Consider the following 19,305-nt stretch of genomic DNA (forward strand, 5'->3'; position numbering starts at 1 on the left):
AAAAATACAAACAAATACTTTATTTTTAAAAACGTTCAAATAAATCCTAAAACTAATTAATTTTTTTAATTTAAATAAAATAAAATAAATAAAATATTTTTTTATTAATTCCAACTTATAATTATACTCCAAAAACCGCAAATACTATTATTATTTTTTCAATTTTTTCTTTACGGTTTTCGTGGAGGAGGAGCTCACTTTCTTCCATGGAGGAAGGAGCAGCGAGCTCCTTTCTTCCATAGATTGTAAAAATATTATAAACTTATTCGAGAATCACAGTTTCGATTCTCGATTTCACAGGGTAATAAAAAAAATGAAATACAAAAATAGAATCCAAAAGAAGAAATGACAACAAAGGAATTTATTAAAAATATTTGTCTTGTTACAAAATCACCACATTCTCATGCAGCCAAAGAGAATTAATTACAATACTGTCCGAGGGGAAGACAAAGATGTACATATATAGTAAAAACAAAGAGAAGTAACCTCCTAGTTACTTGCCCATTTCTAAATATAGTAATGAAATTAATTTGAACATAATTAGTAATTATCCTACATTTTAATTCAAATGATGCGATACATTTTGCAGCAATAAAGAAGCTAGCAAACATGTCATAGCATGGCAGTTATTTTTTTGATACAGATCATACTGTCTGATGTAGTTTCGACTGATTTGGATGGAGCCGGATAGAATTCGTTAAGACGACGAAATTCTCTCCGATCCGACCTGGTTGTTATATCATGGCAATGATTTATTTGTTAATGTAAGGAAAAACATTTGCCATGAAGGATGTCCTCTTAACAAATCTCCCTTTCATTCTAGGTCTTTTTTCTGCGTTCAATTTCCTCACCTCGTACCTTATCTTCTTCGAAAATAATCGGTTTCTTCGCTTTTCTTTGTACCTTAGAACTCTTTCTTCTCTTGCTCTATTATTTCCTCCTCCTGTGTGCCCTCCCATGCCTCCATTTGGGTGATAATGATGTCCATCTTTAGTGCATGTACCCTAAAATACATATAAACATAATTAATTAGAATTAAATTATACGTAACACAAATAAGATGAAATAATTGAACGCCAATTGAATAACTGGAGTTCGAATTCGAGATTTCATAGCTTTAGAAACAACTTTTACCCTATTAGTTCAATTGTTAGATTTTTATTTTCGAGATGTAACCAATTGAAGAAAATATTATATCGACATTCAATTTGTTATACTAACTTTGTTTTGAAAACAAAACATGAAATTACTATAGGAATTCAGGCCAATAATTGCTTATGTAGCGACCGAAATCTGTGTGACAATTGTCCCCACTAGAGCAATATCATGGGCATGGATTCCTATATTAACCTCCCGTTTTGTGAAAATAAAAGTCGAGTTACTAAAATCTAACAATTGAATATCGGTAATCGTTCTATACTAATCGCAAATCTGTTTAAACTAGAATTGATTAACTGCAAAGTAAGGTTAAAACCACATTTAAAAAGCTAGGGCACAAACATGCATACCAAGCAATGAGGCCAGCAATCATCAGGATTGACTTGTGGTCTACTTCCTGAAGTCCATGGTGAGCCCTGGCTAGCCCATGCATCAATAACTCCCTCATAATTTAACCTCAGTAAACTCGAACTTCTTCTCATTTCTTTTCTCTCTTCACTATTTACTGCCACAGTCATAATTCTCTTCTCCTCTTCTGCCTCATCAGTCGTTGTCATAACCGGCGACTCGTAATCGAAACTCCAATCCAATGAGTCTCTCTCCATATCAAAAGCTCCATTTAAATGATCACAATCAGTACTCATAATTGCTTCAACTTGTTGCTCATCTTTAATCTTCACCGTTACTTTTTCCTGATCGTTAAAAAAGAACTTCTGATCATCAGCTTCATCTTCTTCCTTGCAATCCAAGAAACCCAAATCTTTAGTATAATCAGGAGAATCCTCATCGTCTAGTCCAAGTAAATTCTCAACATCTGCAGCAAAATCAGCAAGATCCATGTCTGAAGATAAAAACACTGGTAAATTATCCAAATCATCAAAAACAATATTCTCCTCTTCGTTTCCCATTCCGATTCCGGTTCCTTCACCAGAAGCAACCATATCATCAGAACATAGCTCTGCAGAAAAAGGATCAAACACCGGAACCCGATAAAGCAATTGATCATCATCATCACCATCGTCATCATCATCGTTCGCAGACGTATTATTACCATCTTCTTCAATTTCAGGAACAAGAGGGAGTACTGGATTATTCATAATTTTCTCTTCATTCTTCATAAGTTGCTGATGTGCTGAAAAAGATTTATGACCGTTACCCCTCGGAGTTCTTGCCTTTCTAGTGAACCCTTGATGCCACGCAGGTTCATTGTCCGAACCAGTAATCTTAAAAGAAGCGGTCTGTAGCCGAACCCTTTCGTGTCTGCTTGCTAACAGGTTCGCAGAATGAACCGAAAGATCGCAGGATTGGCAAAGAAAAGCATCATCAGCAGCACAAAACCACCGAGCTCGTTTCCTCGAACAGCCATCGCAGGCTCGAGCGGTCTTGCCCGACAGGACGTTCGCTGTTTTCCGATCAGTGATCATTGGAGAAAAATGTTAGTAAGGTAGCCAAAGTGAGAAGTGAAGAGGTTATTTGGATATTTGAAACAGAAAGGAGTAGTGACCGTTACAAGAACTGTAAGGGTAACACAGGACTCTCTTGTATTTATGTTTTAAGGGCAAAAATTAGTACAATTATTGGCAAATACTAATGTCTTTATTAAGAACATGCCCCACAAGTTATGTGCTTTTACTCTTTTGCACAATATTGGTGATGTTAATATTTTTAGGTAATATATAGTGTCTAAACTTTTATGAACCTACTAATTTGATGCTTGAACTTTTAGTTTTTGAAATTAACATTTTAATTTTGAAATGTGTATCAAACAAGTATTCTATACTTTTTTGATCATCGCACCGCCAACAAAATAAAAATAAGTTCAAAATTTATTTCTATGATTTGTGTCATTTTTGAATTACATATAAATGCAAGTTCAATGGAAGCTTTATAATTTTTTCAGCTTGTGCTTAATTTTTAATTCACAATTTTTTGACAATTTAAGCGTAGCCTCCCTCTAACTTTAAATTCACTATAACTCTACTTTTGTTTTTCTAATAATTATCTCTATTCTTATGTTTTATTTTTTGAAAAAATTACAATTTTAACTCGGACTGCAACCTACCCTAGTCCAAAAATAGTTCTGCTCATGCACAATTGTATTATCTGTATACGTTATTATGATTATTTTTTTGTCTATATAATAGTAAAATAAAAGTATATATGGGTTTGTTTTTATGTTGTTTATACATCGGTGACTAAAAATGATTAAAACAATACTTGTTTGATATATTATTAGAAAGTGAAAATATTATTATAAAAAAATTTGAAAATTGAAAAGGTAGATTCAAAAAGTTTAGGCACCATGGATACAATTTTTCCATAATATTTATTACAAGCCCTAGCACTTTTAGTTGGGTTGCTATAAGAGGGCTAGCTTTGATAATTAAACCTTTTGGGGACCCATGAAATAGTCTTATCCGAGTGGTGATTGGCTGAAGGAATGAAGATGATCCCAATGTTCGAATTCTGATTGGTGGGATGTCTAATGAAATGGATTCCTAGTTGAGGATATTAATCACTTCTCTCTCTAGCATGGGTTGAGTGAGACCAATTTGTAGTTTTGTCTCTCTAAAATTCAATAAATTAAAGGCAGTTGTTGTTGGTCCCCAACTGTTGCTTTCAACTGTCTGGTGGTTTATCTCAGCTCTCATTTTCTTTCTTTGTCCATCAACTAGAACAATCTTACTCTCTACCTAGTTGATTTATGCATGGCAGTAAGTGAAGGTTAAGTTTTGGGGCTTCACTTGGGCATCTTTTAGCTTATACATTTAGTTTTTGCCAAACTCATATTTATGTCTTTAGTACTTTTAAAAAAAAATTATCTAGTTTTCTTTGTTACAGTTTTATCTTTATTTAGTCTCTTTGTTTATTTTATTTTATAATTTTAAATCTATTTGGACGAAAAATAAGTGGTCATCACATTCGCTGTCAAATACAACTCGACAAGTTGATAAAATATGATGGCTCCTACGTTAGTTATCATTTAAAATTGACATTGAATTTATATTGAGTTCACACTAAATTTACTTTGAGTTTATATTGAATTGACATTGAGTTCATATTAAGTTTATATTCAGTTCATTTATTTTAAATTTACTTTCGGTTTATTTTATTTTAATAAAACCTTAAATAATTTATTTTCAAATTACTATTGGTTTATTTGTTATTTATAAACTATTTTTAATAGTATAAAGGCTTATCCCCTTAAAACCCCCTTACTTTTTACCCCCAATTCGTTTGTACCCTCACATTGCAAAACCACCAAATATACCCAAATTACGACCTTTCACTTTCAATTGCACCCTCAAGCATTAAATTGATCTCTTTTCACTTGAAAAAATAGGTTTATTTTTGTTTCAAATAAAATATTAAGTCCTATTTTAAAATATATGCTAAAATTTAAAGTATTGATTTGAACATTTTTCAAGTGAAAAGAGGTCAATTTAATGTTTGAGGGTGCAATTGAAAATGAAAGGTCGTAATTTGGATATATTTGGTGGTTTTACAACGTGAGGGTGCAAACGAATTGGGGGTAAAAGGTGGGGGGATTTTAAGGGGATAAGCCTAGTATAAATAATGAAGTTGGCATTAACTTGTCATTGAGTTGACATTAAGTTGTCATTGAGTTTATATTAAGTTTTCACACACCACGGGGGTCCCACTACCACATATCCGACCACGACCACCAAACCATTATATTTTCAAATTTTAAAAAGTGGAATATTTTTAATAGTCTTACTCATGATATTTAGTTTGCATGATAAAATTAATTTCATTCTAATAAATTAATTTAAATTTATAATCAGTTATATATATATATATATATATATATATATATATAGAGTAAATGTTAACAAAAATCAGCTTTTGTCTTAATGGTAAAGTACAAGCTCTTTCTTATAAGAGGTCAATGGTTCAATTCCCCTTAACCACAAAAGAGTGTTTTATTTAATTTTTAATTATCTAATCAATATTGGTCCAACTATTAAAAATGGTTAGACTATAAACCATTGTTGGTCCGACCGCCGTTGACCGGTGTTCACCGGCGGTGGTACGGGCGTTGATCGACGGTGGTCCGACGAACAATAGTCCGACCGGTGGTGGTTTAGTAAGAAATGTCCTGATCTATGTAAAATAGGGAGACATTATTGAGTAATAACACATAATGTATAAAAAAACAGCATAGGAAGAGAAATTATTAGGTATAATGGAAACATAATAAATAAAATACACCATAGGGATAAAATAGTAATCACAACTATTAAAAGGTAGAGATAAAAAGAATCTTTTAAAATTGAGGGATTTTTACAAAAAAAAAAAGTTGGGTGATTTACACAAATTTTTGAGTTTTTGGGTGATTTAGTGTAATTTTCTCATTTTATTTTGACTATAACAGTCCGGGCATTTCGCTTTTAGTTCTCCGGCGCAAGCTAAGAAGCACGAAAATTTCGATGTGTCTCGTTTCGAAAACGTTTTGTCAACTGGAAACTTTCAAAAACTCTCGGAAACTCATAAGAAAACATTTCAGGCCGTTTCTGTAAATTAGAAAAATATATAGTTATAAAAAAACTAAAAAATTCTCAGCAAATAATTTTTTTAAATAAGTTACTCAGAATTTTTATTATTATTTTATCTATAATAAAACTTATCTTCATATTTTTTTAGGTTGAATTATATTTGATTTATTTTATTAATTGGCATAAATATATAAATAAAATTTAATATATATGAAATTTTATAATTTCTAATATTATAAATAAACCTTACATTTTTATTATTTACACGTTTCTCCTACGTTTCGTATCCTTCATCTTAAAAAATTACTGTTTCTCCACATCTGTTTGGTGTCCTTTCTATTTTCCGTTTCTGTTTCCGTGCTATCTAGGGTGCAAGTTAATCCTATTTTATATTTCTACTTTTCTTCTCCAATTTTACAGTAATTTCACTTCAAAAATAAGGTTTGTTTCTAAGAACGGAATTACCACACTCAAGGAATTCATAAGAAAAGATGGTCGAGGTGCGGTGGAGGAAGAGTTCTCGGTGGAGGACGTGGTGTCGGTATACCTTTCTGTGGAATAGCTTTTTGCTTTTGAAGCAAAAGCCATTGTTTTGTCCAATTTTTATCATAATAGTGAAACTAGTTGCCCAATCATTTTTTTAATTCAATAATCACGGTTGTTGCCATTAAAAATAATTCGTGTCTCCTTTTCAATTTCTTATTCATTTTTTTTCTGGATATGGTTATTTAGATGACATTAGAATTTTTAATTCAGGTAAATGAAGACTTTTTTCAATTTTTTGATTTAAGCACTTGTACTTTAGCAATTATATTGCTACTGCTTTCAGGCTAATATTAGGGAAGACAAAAACAACAGATGATCATGGTATGCGGTAGTCATTCTAATTTATAAGTATTTTGGTTTAGATTAGTTGATTCATAAGTTGCATTTCATGTGTTTGTTAAAATGCCTGAGTGAAATATGGTATTTTGTTATGTATGTACTAAATTGAAAATGTATGATATGAATTGTTATGGAAATATTTTCACTTTGATAAACACATAGTACTGTTAAAAAATTATTGATTAATTGTTCTTATTGGCTTGCATATTTAAGACCCTAGTTGAATACTTCAAAATGGGTTTGAATTGTTTTATAAAGTTATACAAAATTGATATGATTGCATGTTAGGTCGTGTTGAGAATACAAAGAGGCACTTAAGCTTTCCATCTTGTCGTCTTTTCTAATTTGGGTTCCTGCACTCAAAAACATCCATAGTAAATCCCCGCACTATCAAAAATGACCATAGTAAGTCCCTCCGTCTTATTCTGTTAGAGAGTGAGTCACAAACGCTTTTCTTTGAGACTGGTGATATGTATATTATACAATTTTACCAATTGGATCCTTACACTATGATTATTTGCTAATTGAGTCCCTACACTATAAATTTTAATTAAAAAATTTTATTATTCAAAATATATCAAATTATAATTTTATTAATTAAATTAAATTAAAATATAATTTTTAATATACACATTAAATAAATAAAAACATAAAAAAACACTTTCATTTTATTCTCATTAAAAAAAACCTACACTTTCATTGCTGCCTACTCTGCACCACTGCTTGATCTTATCAGTCAATGCCTATCGTCTCTAGCTCCGTCTTCCGCCTCCACCAGTGCCAAACGTCTCCATCGTCTCAAGCAAACCTACCGTCACGGGCAAATCCATCGCCCGAAGCTTTGTCTGCCGGCTCTACCATCATCTCCAGCGTCGTTTGCCGGCTCCAACATCATCTTTCACGTCTCCTTCCTCCATTACCATATCATGTCGCAAACGGTGACGGCTCTGATGAATAACAGTGGCCGCACAACGGGAGCAACAATGGCAGAGTGTAGGGATGGATTAATTTTAGGAAAATTAGGGTTATTGTTTTTCTTAGCCATAAAAGTATTTTATATGTAAATAATAGATTTGAGTTCTTTTTCTTTTATATTTAATAAAAATAGGATTGTCTTCTCGAAACTAATAAAAATTAGGTTTTAAGGAATTTTTTTAATATATTTAATATTTTTTAAAAAATTAAAAATTAATTGTATATTTGAAGATATTTATTTTAATTCAATTAGTTAATAAATTTAAAATAATTAAGATTTTAAATTAAATTTTTAAAAAATTGTTAATAGTCGGAGACAATTTTAATATTAAAAATTCTAAATATTAAAAATAAAATTAAATAAAAATTTATTAATATTATTTGATGACAGAAGGACCCAATTTGAATATATTTTTTAGTGTAGGGACTCAATTTCCAAAACAATTATAGTGCGGGGACGCAATTTGGATATTTTTTAGTGTAGGGACTCAGTTTAGAAAATAATGACAGTGCGAGGACTCAATTACACATTTTGTATCTGTTAGTTTTTAACGTCATCTACGTTCCGTTTACTCGCTTACCGATAGGGACTTGAAATAGATATTTTTGATAGTGTAGGGATTTATTATGGATGTTTTTGAATGCAGGGACCCAAATTAAAAAAGACGACAAGTGCAGGGACCCAAATATGCGTTTGGCCAAATTGAAAATGTATGATATGAATTGTTATGGAAATATTTTCACTTTGATAAACACATAGTACTGTTAAAAAATTATTGATTAATTGTTCTTATTGGCTTGCATATTTAAGACCCTAGTTGAATACTTCAAAATGGGTTTGAATTGTTTTATAAAGTTATACAAAATTGATATGATTGCATGTTAGGTCGTGTTGAGAATACAAAGAGGCACTTAAGCTTTCCATGGCATTATAAAAATGAGTTTTAATTGCAGAAGTTGCAAGTATTAGAGAAACATCTGAACACATTCTCATATGCACTAAAAGTCAATGACATGCTTATATTTTACTCCCTCCATCTCAATAGAGTTGTCCACTTTAAAAAATATTTTTATTCCAAAATTCTTGTCCACTTTCAAAAGGTTACTAACTTTTACACTCAATTTTCCTATATTATCCCTATTTAAAATGCACTAATGAGTAAATTGAAAGTAAATTGCAAGTAGACTCTATATTAAATAGGGGTATGACAAGAAAAGTCTGAAATTTTTTATAAAATTCATAAGCAATAATTGCTTTTCTTAAACTGTGTGATAAAAGCAAAGTGGACAACTCTATTGGGACGGAGGGAGTATGTTTTTTATTTGTTACCTTCTATCTTGTAAAAAGACTAACACTTAACAGAATCTACCACTCTTATCAGCAACATTTCAGTGAAGGAAGTTGAGTCTGAAGTTGCTGATTCAAGAAATCAATCCAACTGTCGAAGATGTCAGGTCACTGATCCAAGTGAACAATCCAGCTATCCAAGTGAACAATACAGCTGTAATTTGACAAGTCATCAAGCACGGATAAAGTGTGATAAAAGTGAGAGCTGAGCATGCTTGTGAGCGTGTGTTTGTTATAGTTGCTGAGCTGGATAGGTTGTTAGTAGAGAGCGGTTATTTTTGATTCAGCACTGTATAAATACTGAGCGAAGAGCTTATTTTGTGGTTAATGAAAAATGCTCCTTTTCTTCTCGAAATGCTCTTAAGATTCTTTTATGGTATCAAAGCTAGATTTGCTCTCTGATTTTTCTTCCTTGATCGTCTTCTTCATTTGATTTCCTCTTTAGCTTATTGCTTCAAGCTTTTCTGTGTATCTGTTCTTCAATGGCAGATCATCTGGAAGATTTACCATCCACTCCATATTACCTCCATCCTAGTGAAAATCCAGCATTATTGTTGGTAACTAATGTTCTTACAGGAGCAAACTATCATCCATGGCAGCGTGCGATGAAGAAAGCTTTAATCTCAAAGAATAAATTGAGATTCATTGATGGCAGTATATGTGTACCAAACAAGAATGATGTTTCTTTTCAAGCTTGGCAAAGGTGCAACATGATGGTGAGTTCATGGTTAAGTAGAGCAGTTAGACAATCTATTGCTGATAGCTTGCATGTATTGATAATGCCATTGATATTTGGGAGGATCTGAGAGAGAGATTCTCTCAAATAGATGCAGTCAGAATCTCTGACTTGCAAGAAGAAATTTACTCATATAAGCAGAATAATTTGTCAGTTACAGATTATTTTACTCATTTGAAAATGCTGTGGGATGAACTTTCAAGCCTTAGACCTGTTCCAAATTGTGTTTGCAATCTTGTATGTTCTTGTGCCTTAGTGAGAACAATCAAAGATTATTTTTCAAATGACAGAGTTATTCGGTTTGTGAAAGGTTTGAATGAAAACTTTGGTGTGATTAAATCACAAATTATGATGATGGATCCATTGCCACCTGTAAATAAGGCTTTTTCTATGAGCATTCATCATGAAAGACAGTTATCTCCGGTTAATGTTGAGTCACAGGTTTTCTTTTCAAAAGGAAACAATCAAAATTGTGATAATGCTTCTGTCTATGAGTCTACTGCTCTTTATAGTAGAGGAAATCAGAATTTTGGAAGTGGAGCACAGAGCAGTAATGTTTCACACTCAGGAAACAACATGAATTTTGGTTTCAAACCAAAGAAGTTCAATTACAGTCAAAATAAAAGGCCAATTTGCTCTTTCTGTGGAATGGAGGGAAATACTATTGATATATGTTACAGAAAGCATGGTTTTCCACCAAACTATCAGGCTAAGTATAAGAAAAACAACCAAAGCTCAGTCAATCAAGTTGAATATCAGCAGTAAGAATTTAATGCTGATGAATATGAAGATGATGGTTGCAACAGAAATAATTGTTACAACAGAAATGAGCAGGGAGATACAAATAATAATGTGCATTTTCCTTTTACCAAGGAACAATATTCCAAGCTTATTTCAATGATTCAACAGAATGGAAGTCCTCCTGCTTCTGCTCAAGTAAATCATATTTCTGCACATTTCAAAAAGGAAGAAGCTTTAGGTAACAATATCTCGTTTTGCTTGATGTCTAAATGTTTTAAACCTTCTGATTGGATTATAGATACTGGGGCTACTGACCATATAACATGCACACCTAATCTGTTCAAACACAGCACATCTGTGAAAAATATGGTAGTAAAGTTACTAAATGGACATCAAGTGCCTGTTGACAGCATTGGAGACATCAAACTCACAAATAACTTATTGTTAACTAATGTGCTTTATGTGTCACATTTTAGCTTCAATCTCATCTCAGCTAGCAAATTGACTGATGATCCTCAATTATGCTTGATGTTGTATCAAAATACCTGCCTTATTCAGGATCTGGTACATTCGAGGAAGATTGGATTAGCTAGCAAAAGAAATGGACTATATGAATTGCAGTTATCTCATGTCTCCAACTGCAACTCCTGCTCTACACATTCTATTTCACCAGCAGAATTGTGGCATTACAGAATGGGTCATCCATCAGCTCAAAGGCTCAAGAAACTTCATAGTATTGATTCAGATATTCATGTATCAAATAAAAGTGTTTGTGACATCTATCATTTAGGGAAACAGAAGAAACCCAGTTTTCCAATTAGTCAATCCAAAACAAGTTGTATGTTTGAGTTAGTTCATATGGATATATGGGGACCAACTCAAAAACATTCTGTTAATGGCCACAAATATTTTCTCACTGTTGTGGATGATCATACAAGATATACTTGGGTTTTTATTATGCAGCATAAGTCACAAACCAGGAGCCTTATTCAAAATTTCTTTTCTTATGTTGAAACTCAATTTTCAACAAAGATAAAGAACATCAGATCAGACAATGGAGCTGAATTCAATATGAAAGATTTTTTTTTATTCGAAAGGGACAATTCATCAAAAATCTTGCACATACACACCTGAGCAAAATATCCTGGTTGAAAGAAAGCAGCAACACATCTTGAATGTTGCAAGAACACTTAAATTCCAGTCTGGTTTGAGTGTTTCACTTTGGAATCATTGCATTGAGCATGTTGTTCATCTTATTAACAGGATTCCTTCACCTGTGATCAATGATGATACACCATACAATCTGCTATTCAAAACAAAGCCACAATACAGTAACATCAAAGTCTTTGGATGTCTGGCTTTTGCTGGTACCATTCCTGCATTCAGAAGCAAATTTGATCCCAGAGCAATCAAATGTGCTTTCATAGGATATCCAGCTCACATCAAAGGTTACAAATTGTATGACATTGCTTCTCATAAAGTTTTTGTCTCCAGGAATGTGGTTTTCTATGAAACTCAGTTCCCTTTGCTGCAACAAGTAAGTGCATCTGGTACACCTTCTTCTATACAACCATCATATTCAATTTCCATTGATCCTTTGATAGATCATCTTACTCCACATGTTCGACAACCACCACCCATTATACCTCCAATTCAACCCTTATTCAATGAAGCAGATTTTCCAGTTTTAAGGAGAAGTTCTAGAACTATAACTTTTCCTTCCAACTTGAAAGACTACCAGTGCAATCTGCCTCCTTCATTAAACATTACTTCTCCACATACTTTAGCTTCTGTTCATACCTATATCAATCTCTCTTCACAACATAAAACCTTTTCAGCCCAAATAGCACATTTAGAAGAACCAAAAACCTACAATGAAGCTGTCAAACACAAACACTGGCAAGATGCAATGTCAGCAGAGCTAAAAGCACTTACTGGTAATGACACATGGGTCTTAACTGAATTACCTTCTGGTAAACACACCATTGGATGTAAATGGGTGTACAAGATCAAGTATAAAGCAAATGGTCAGGTGGAAAGATTCAAAGCCAGATTAGTGGCAAAAGGCTTCACACAACAGCAAGGGCTTGACTACTTAGAAAGATTTTCCCCTGTAGCTAAAATGAGCACTATTAGAACTTTATTAGCATTTGCATCAATCAAGCAATGGCATTTACATCAATTAGATGTTAACAATGCATTCTTGCATGGGGACCCTGGTTTACATGGTAATACCTCCTGGTTTTCAAGGTAATTCAAAACAAGTATGCAGGCTTACCAAGTCTATCTATGGATTGAAGCAAGCTAGCAGGCAATAGCATACTAAACTCACCAATGCTCTTCTCAGGAATGGTTTTTCAGCAGCTCCTTCGGACCCTTCTTTATTCACAAAGATCATTGATGGTTCATTTATTGCTCTTTTGGTATATGTGGATGATATCATTCTGGCAAGTGATTCTCTCACTTTAATTGCTTCTGTCAAGCAATATCTGCATAATCTTTTTCAGATTAAGGATCTAGGAGTCTTGAAATACTTCATTGGTCTTGAAGTTGCAAGGACAAAGTCAGGGATCAATTTATGTCAAAGGAAGTATGTATTAGACTTACTCACAGAAACTGGATTTTTGCTGTCAAAACCAGTTTCAACACCTATGGTCACTTCTCAAAAATTAACATCTTCTGATGGTGAGATTCTTTCTGATGCACTTCCATATAGACAACTGATTGGAAAGTTGCTCTATCTATGTACCACAAGGCCTGATATCAGCTTTGCAGTACAACAACTCTCTCAATTCATGTCACAACCAACTGATGTTCATCTCAAATCAGCACATAGAATTTTGAGATATCTTAAGGCTTCTCCTGGCAAAGGTTTATTTCTTTCATCTGCTTATACTTTGTCATTACAAAGTTTTGCTGACTCAGATTGGGCAGCTTGTACTGAGACAAGAAAATATGTTACTGGATTCTGCATATTTCTGGGTCAATCTTTAATTTCTTGGAAATCCAAGAAACAAACCACAGTATCAAGATCATCATCGGAAGCAGAATATAGAGCCTTGGCCACTCTGACTTGTGAAATTCAGTAGCTTGTATACTTGTTACGTGACCTACAAGTAACTCATGATCAACCTACATTGGTTTTCTGTGATAGCGAATCAGCTATACAACTGGCACATAATCCAGTTTTTCATGAGAGAACAAAACATATAGACATTGATTGTCATGTGGTAAGAGAAAAACTATCTCAAAAACTCATCCATCTACTTCTAGTTTCTACCAGTTAGCTGATAGTTTTACCAAGCCACTTCCTCCCATTATGTTCATACCTGCTATATCCAAGCTGGGCTTACAGAATTTGTATGCTCCAGCTTGTGGGGAGGATAACAGAATCTACCACTCTTATCAGCAACATTTCAGTGAAGGAAGTTGAGTCTGAGTTGCTGATTTAAGAAATCAATCCAACTGTCAAAGATGTCAGGTCACTGATCCAAGTGAACAATCCAGCTATCCAAGTGAACAATATAGCTGTAATTTGACAAGTCATCAAGCACGGATAAAGTGTGATAAAAGTGAGAGCTGAGCATGCTTGTGAGCGTGTGTTTGTTATAGTTGCTGAGCTGGATAGGTTGTTAGTAGAGAGCGGTTATTTTTGATTCAGCACTGTATAAATACTGAGCGAAGAGCTTATTTTGTGGTTAATGAAAAATGCTCCTTTTCTTCTCTAAATGCTCTTAAGATTCTTTTAACACTTGTAGTGTATCAATTTCTTTGTTGTTTATACATTCTTGAATTTTCCAACAATAAAATTAGAAGTATAATTATGAGTTTTTGATTTGTGTCTATGTTTCAATTTGAAATCAAAATTTCAATTCATATCAAAGAGGTATCAAACTCTTACCTATATTGAATTCGACTTTAAATTTTGCTACTAAAGTATTCAACAAAATGAATTTTTGTTTATTATATCCTTAAATTTTTATATTATTTTTTAGGCCTAATCACTTAAAAACCCCTCACCTTTAAACTTTTTTTCAATTCCACCCCGACGTTGAAAATTTGTCAATTTTACCCACTTTTGAATTTTCCGTTTTCAATTGTACCCCAATATTTTAATTTTTGTTAATTTTTTTACTTAAATGATGAAATCATTCAATTAATTAAGTCTAAACATGAAATTAATTTTTTTTTTATTCAAAAAAGTACAAATAAGTCCTTTATTTTTAAAAACTAACTAAAAACCATAATCAAATTAACACTAATTTAAATTCTTAATTAAATTAACTAAATTTAAATAAATTTTAAAAATATACAATTAATATATGCGAGACATGGAGAATGTTTTAACAAACTTCCAAACGCAAAAGACGTTAATTTAATTTTTAAGGGTACAATTGAAACACAAAAAAGCAAAATAGGGTAAAATTGACAAATTTTCAACGTCAGGGTATGATTGAAAAGGGGCTAAAAGGTCGGGATTTTTTAAGACATTAGGCCTATTTTTTATTTATGGATTTTAGGAGTTTGATTTTTTTAGTAAAATGATAGTAAACTTGTTAGTAAACGGTTAGTAAACAGTTAATAAATTAACTAAACGGTTAGAAAACAAAGTAATGGTAAATTTGTTTTTTTAAGTAATATGTTAGTAAACCATTAGTAAATTGATAGTAATTTTTTTATTAGTAAAGTTATCGTATTTTTGCAATCAAAAAGTCTAGTTTTTAAAATCAAACTGTAAAAATCAACTCAAACTGTTCAAACCGTATTTTTCAAAATATTTACACACAGTATGGGTATTTTTAAAAAACTCAATAAAAAATCCCAATCTTTTAGCCTTTTTTTCAATTTTCTTCTTATGTTGAAAAACTTATCAATTTTATCATATTTTGCATTTTCTCATTTCAACTGTACCTTAATTTTTTTAAATTTTTGACAAATTTTTTATTTAAAATTGAAACTAAGTCTATTTCCATTCAAAAAGTACAAATAAGTCATTTACTTTAAAAACTAACTAAAAATTATAATTAAATTAAATTAAAACTAATTTAAATTGTTAATTAATTTAACTAAATTTATATAAAATTTAAACATATACAATCAATACTCTCTTCATTTCTTAATAACTGATGTTTTAGCTTTGTGAACATAAATTAAAAATATATTTAATGCATATGAAATATAATTGTTCCTGCAATACTCATATAAACATTTGTTAGCTTTGAATTGTTTCAAGAGTAATTAATAAGGGTAAAATAGAGAAAGGATTGTTAAAGTGCATTGGTAGTAGATAATGTCATATAAATTGGAACAAATTTTTTTATGTAGAACGTCACTTAATAAGGAATAAAGGGAGTATATACTAGACATAGAGAACGTTTTTTAATTTTTTTTTAAAAATGAAAAAGACGCAGGGTACAATTAAAACATAAAAATATAATAGAGAGTAAAATTGGTGATTTTTAACATTGGAATATGATTGAAAATGAGTTAAAAGGTCGGGAGTTTTTTTTAAGGCACTAGACCATTGAAAAAAAACTTATGATGACTATGTTTTAAACTTTGGAGCAATCACACAGATGCCACTTCAATCCGCATCCATAACAGTCCTGCAATTGAGTATAACACGAATTGTATAATCAATATATAACTCCAATTTCATAATACTAGAGTTAAAATCATACTCTGGCCTAATTCTGAAAAGAACATTCCAAATCAATTTATTTCTTTTATGATTATTCAACTTTAATTTATTGATCAATATTTTTATAAAATCTGACCAAAAGAACTAATGTGAAACCGGAATACAGATCACAACACCTCTTAATAAAATAATGTCCATGTCACAGTTCCCACATCACATTGATATTCCCGTCCCACATCACATTGATATTCCCGTCCCACATCAGTTTTTTGATCAAATTTTATTAAAATTCCAGCTAGTGAAGTAAATTAAACTTCAGCAGCTTCAAAAAAATAAATTAATTTGAAGTACTCTTTCTAAAATTAGGCCAAAGTTTAGTAACTGCTAATATTTTTCCCATAATACAACCTATGTTTTATGGAAATTAATATACCGACAGAAAAACCCTAAACTGAAAAAACGGTGAACTAATATTTTTCATTAAGAATACATTATAAATATAAAATTTTACAGTATTTAAAAGTAAATGTTGGAAAAGAAAAACGCTAAAATAAAAGAAAAGGTAAAATAATTATTTTCCGTCAAAAAAACGTTATAAACATACAATTTCGGAGTATTCAAAAGTAAATTATGAAAAATATAGGTACCAACCTGCAAACCATATGGGAGCAGCCTTCTATTCTTTCAACATAGAATCTACACTTAGGACATCTACTCCATTTCTCCTGTTTAGCAAGTTCCATTACCATCAAATCTTCCCTTTTCCTCTCATCCTCATTCAATCTCTGAAACACTCCACACTCAACGCCCGAATGCCACGGAACATTACACTCCGCACAAAACAATCTATGGCAGAACGGACATTCACATTCCCTCATCACCGCCTTTTCTCCATTATTAATATTATCATTCAATAGCATCGCAGAACAATCCTTAAACGGACAGTAAAATTTCTGCCACTGATTCGTCGTCTCTTTACAAAGCGCTTCCTCCCAAAGATCGATCACTCGTTTTGCTAGCTTAGTCCTGCAAATATCGAGTTCAAGAACTGCTTTACAGTTACTTCCAGGGCAAGTAAATATAGTATTCGATTCTTGAATCTTTGAAACGACGTATTTGCCGATACATTCTGAACAGAAAGAATGTATGCAGCTTTCTGTCGGAAACATCTCGTTCGTTTCTTTTCTTTCCGCGCAGATTTCGCAGAAACTTTGCGAGGATTGACCGATTTCTATACTTTTCTTTCCGCTCAAATTATGAGTGTGTGCAGCTGGTAATGGTGGGTAGCTATTGTTCTTGATTTGAGAAATGATTACAGATTCCATTAGTGCTTCCTGAAATTGCAGTCCCTCAGCATATTCAGCGTCTGAAACTGGAAATGAATTACTTTTCTCGTTATGATATTTATCCATAATGGCAGAGAAGTAGTCATCATATATAAACAGAATCAAGATGTGCATGGACTTGTTTTCTTGCCATTGTTGTTGAGAATTGAGGATAATTTGGAAATATGATCGGGTTGAACGTTGAAGCGTTTTTATGCAACTGATATAGCAGAAGTTTAGGTGTGGTGAAGGGACTTTCAAATTCCAATAATCTTATTGGAAATTTACTTCATTGGGAAGTAGATTTTTATTTATTAATTTAGCTTTGTTTGACTGACTTTTCATTTCTCTTTTTACTTGGATTAATTTTAATAGGCAAAAGGCTCACTTTAGCCCCTAAGGTCAGAGCGAAAGAATTAATAAGACCTTAAAGTCGAAGGTTGCTCACTTTGCCCCCTGACGTTGTTTAAATTGGCTCAAATCACATTAAAATTTTAACTCCGTCTGTTTTTATGTTAAATGATGATGTGGCATGTATAGAAAAAGTTCAAAAACATCCTTAATGTTTAAAATATATACCAATTTCATACTTATAACTTTTTTAGTCATTATCACCCTCTTTTTCATTAAATATCAATAATTAAATAATATTTAAAAATAAAATGTTTATTTAAAAATGGAAACTCAACTAAACATGTCGAAACCTAATTAAACAAATCGAAATCCAATTAAATAAATCCATCGCCGGAAAATTTATCCAAAAATTAAATAAATAATAATTTATTTTTTACGAATACAAAATTATTTTAATCCGAGATACGACCACCAATCCATCGTCAAAAAACCGTTTAAAAATTAATTTTTTTTTCAAATTCCGGAAACCTACCGGTGGTGGATCTGCTCATCTGAGTAGACCCACCATCGGTGGTGGGTCTTCTCTTAAAAAGAGCAGACCCACCACCGTGGTTCTGCTCTTAAAAGAGAGCAGACCCACGGTGTGGTGGATCTGCTCTTAGTGGGTCTGCTCTCTTTTAAGAGCAGAACCACCATCGGTGGTGGATCTGCTCTTTTTGAGCAGACTCACCACCGTGGGTCTGCTCTAAAAAAGAGCAGACCCACCGTGGTGCTTCTGCTCACAAAGAGCACACCCACCACGGTGGGTCTGCTCACCACCGACGGTGGGCCGACGGAATGTTGTGTTTTCGGAATTAAAAAAATATAAAATGTCGTTTTTTTGTCAATTAATTTTTTTTATTTGATTTTTGATCGGATATTTTTTGCTAAAAGTTATAGAGGTAGTATCCGGCGTGTGGGTGAATTAGATTTAAATTGAATTTTGTAGCGTTTAATTATGTTTCGAAGTGTTTAATTGAGTTTCGATTGTTTTAATAAATGTTTTAATTTTAATATTATTTAATTATATATATTTAAATGAAAAAGAGGGTGAAAATAGTTAAAAAAATTCATGAATATAAAATTGGCAAATATTTTAAACATTAAGGATGTTTTTGAAATTTTTCCCTAACAGCCATGTCATCAATTAGACGGAAGAAACTAACGGTGGTGCGATCTGAGCCAATTTGGACAACGTTAGGGGGTAAAATGAGCAACCTTCGACCTTAGGGTCTTATTAATTCTTTTGCTTTGACCTTAAGGGCTAAAGTGAACCTTTTGCCATTTTAATATAGCGTAAGTCATCTAACAGTGGAATGGAGGAAATTTGAGAAAATGAAAACTTGAGGAAAGCCACTCCCAAATTTAAATATGTTACTCTTTATATTAAAGATGTTTTTTATTTTAATAAATATGCTTTTTAAAATAAAAAGTACCATTAGAGATGCTCTAAATTAAAAAATTTATCTAGTTATCATTGAGATGACTTTTATTTTTGTGTTATGTTAAAAAATGACATTTTATAGCATATATTTAGTACAACGATTTAATAGGTATAAGTGCTGGGCAGCAAACTGCTAGGTCGT

The 19,305-nt window shown here is 32.2% G+C and overlaps 2 protein-coding genes across 2 annotated transcripts; both read right to left on the reverse strand.

The window, feature by feature from the left end:
- Positions 1 to 346: 346 nt before the first annotated feature.
- LOC126688283 (zinc finger protein CONSTANS-LIKE 6) lies at positions 347 to 2,701 on the reverse strand. Its single transcript, XM_050382921.2, has 2 exons — positions 1,509 to 2,701; positions 347 to 1,004 (listed from the first exon to the last, which is right to left on the reverse strand). Exons 1-2 carry the CDS (start codon positions 2,580 to 2,582, stop codon positions 753 to 755), a joined length of 1,326 nt encoding a protein of 441 aa, XP_050238878.1. The 5' UTR covers positions 2,583 to 2,701; the 3' UTR covers positions 347 to 752.
- Positions 2,702 to 15,944: 13,243 nt separating this feature from the next.
- Positions 15,945 to 17,413, reverse strand: LOC126687533 (E3 ubiquitin-protein ligase RSL1-like). The gene is made up of 2 exons (XM_050382094.1): positions 16,653 to 17,413; positions 15,945 to 16,053 (listed from the first exon to the last, which is right to left on the reverse strand). The coding sequence occupies exons 1-2, from the start codon at positions 17,411 to 17,413 to the stop codon at positions 15,945 to 15,947; spliced, it is 870 nt and encodes a 289-aa protein (XP_050238051.1).
- Positions 17,414 to 19,305: the final 1,892 nt, after the last annotated feature.

Source organism: Mercurialis annua, linkage group LG6 (assembly GCF_937616625.2).
Source record: "Mercurialis annua linkage group LG6, ddMerAnnu1.2, whole genome shotgun sequence".
Classification (NCBI taxonomy): domain Eukaryota; kingdom Viridiplantae; phylum Streptophyta; class Magnoliopsida; order Malpighiales; family Euphorbiaceae; genus Mercurialis; species Mercurialis annua.

Excerpts from the sequence above, each read along its gene's own strand:
- LOC126688283 (XM_050382921.2), bottom strand. The coding sequence starts at position 2,582 with ATGATCACTGATCGGAAAACAGCGAACGTCCTGTCGGGCAAGACCGCT. Across the intron at positions 1,005-1,508 it reads ATTGCTGGCCTCATTGCTTG|GGTACATGCACTAAAGATGG; the intron begins GTATGCATGTTT and ends TATGTATTTTAG.
- LOC126687533 (XM_050382094.1), bottom strand. The coding sequence starts at position 17,413 with ATGGATAAATATCATAACGAGAAAAGTAATTCATTTCCAGTTTCAGAC. Across the intron at positions 16,054-16,652 it reads TGCTCCCATATGGTTTGCAG|AATTAGGCCAGAGTATGATT; the intron begins GTTGGTACCTAT and ends TGTTCTTTTCAG.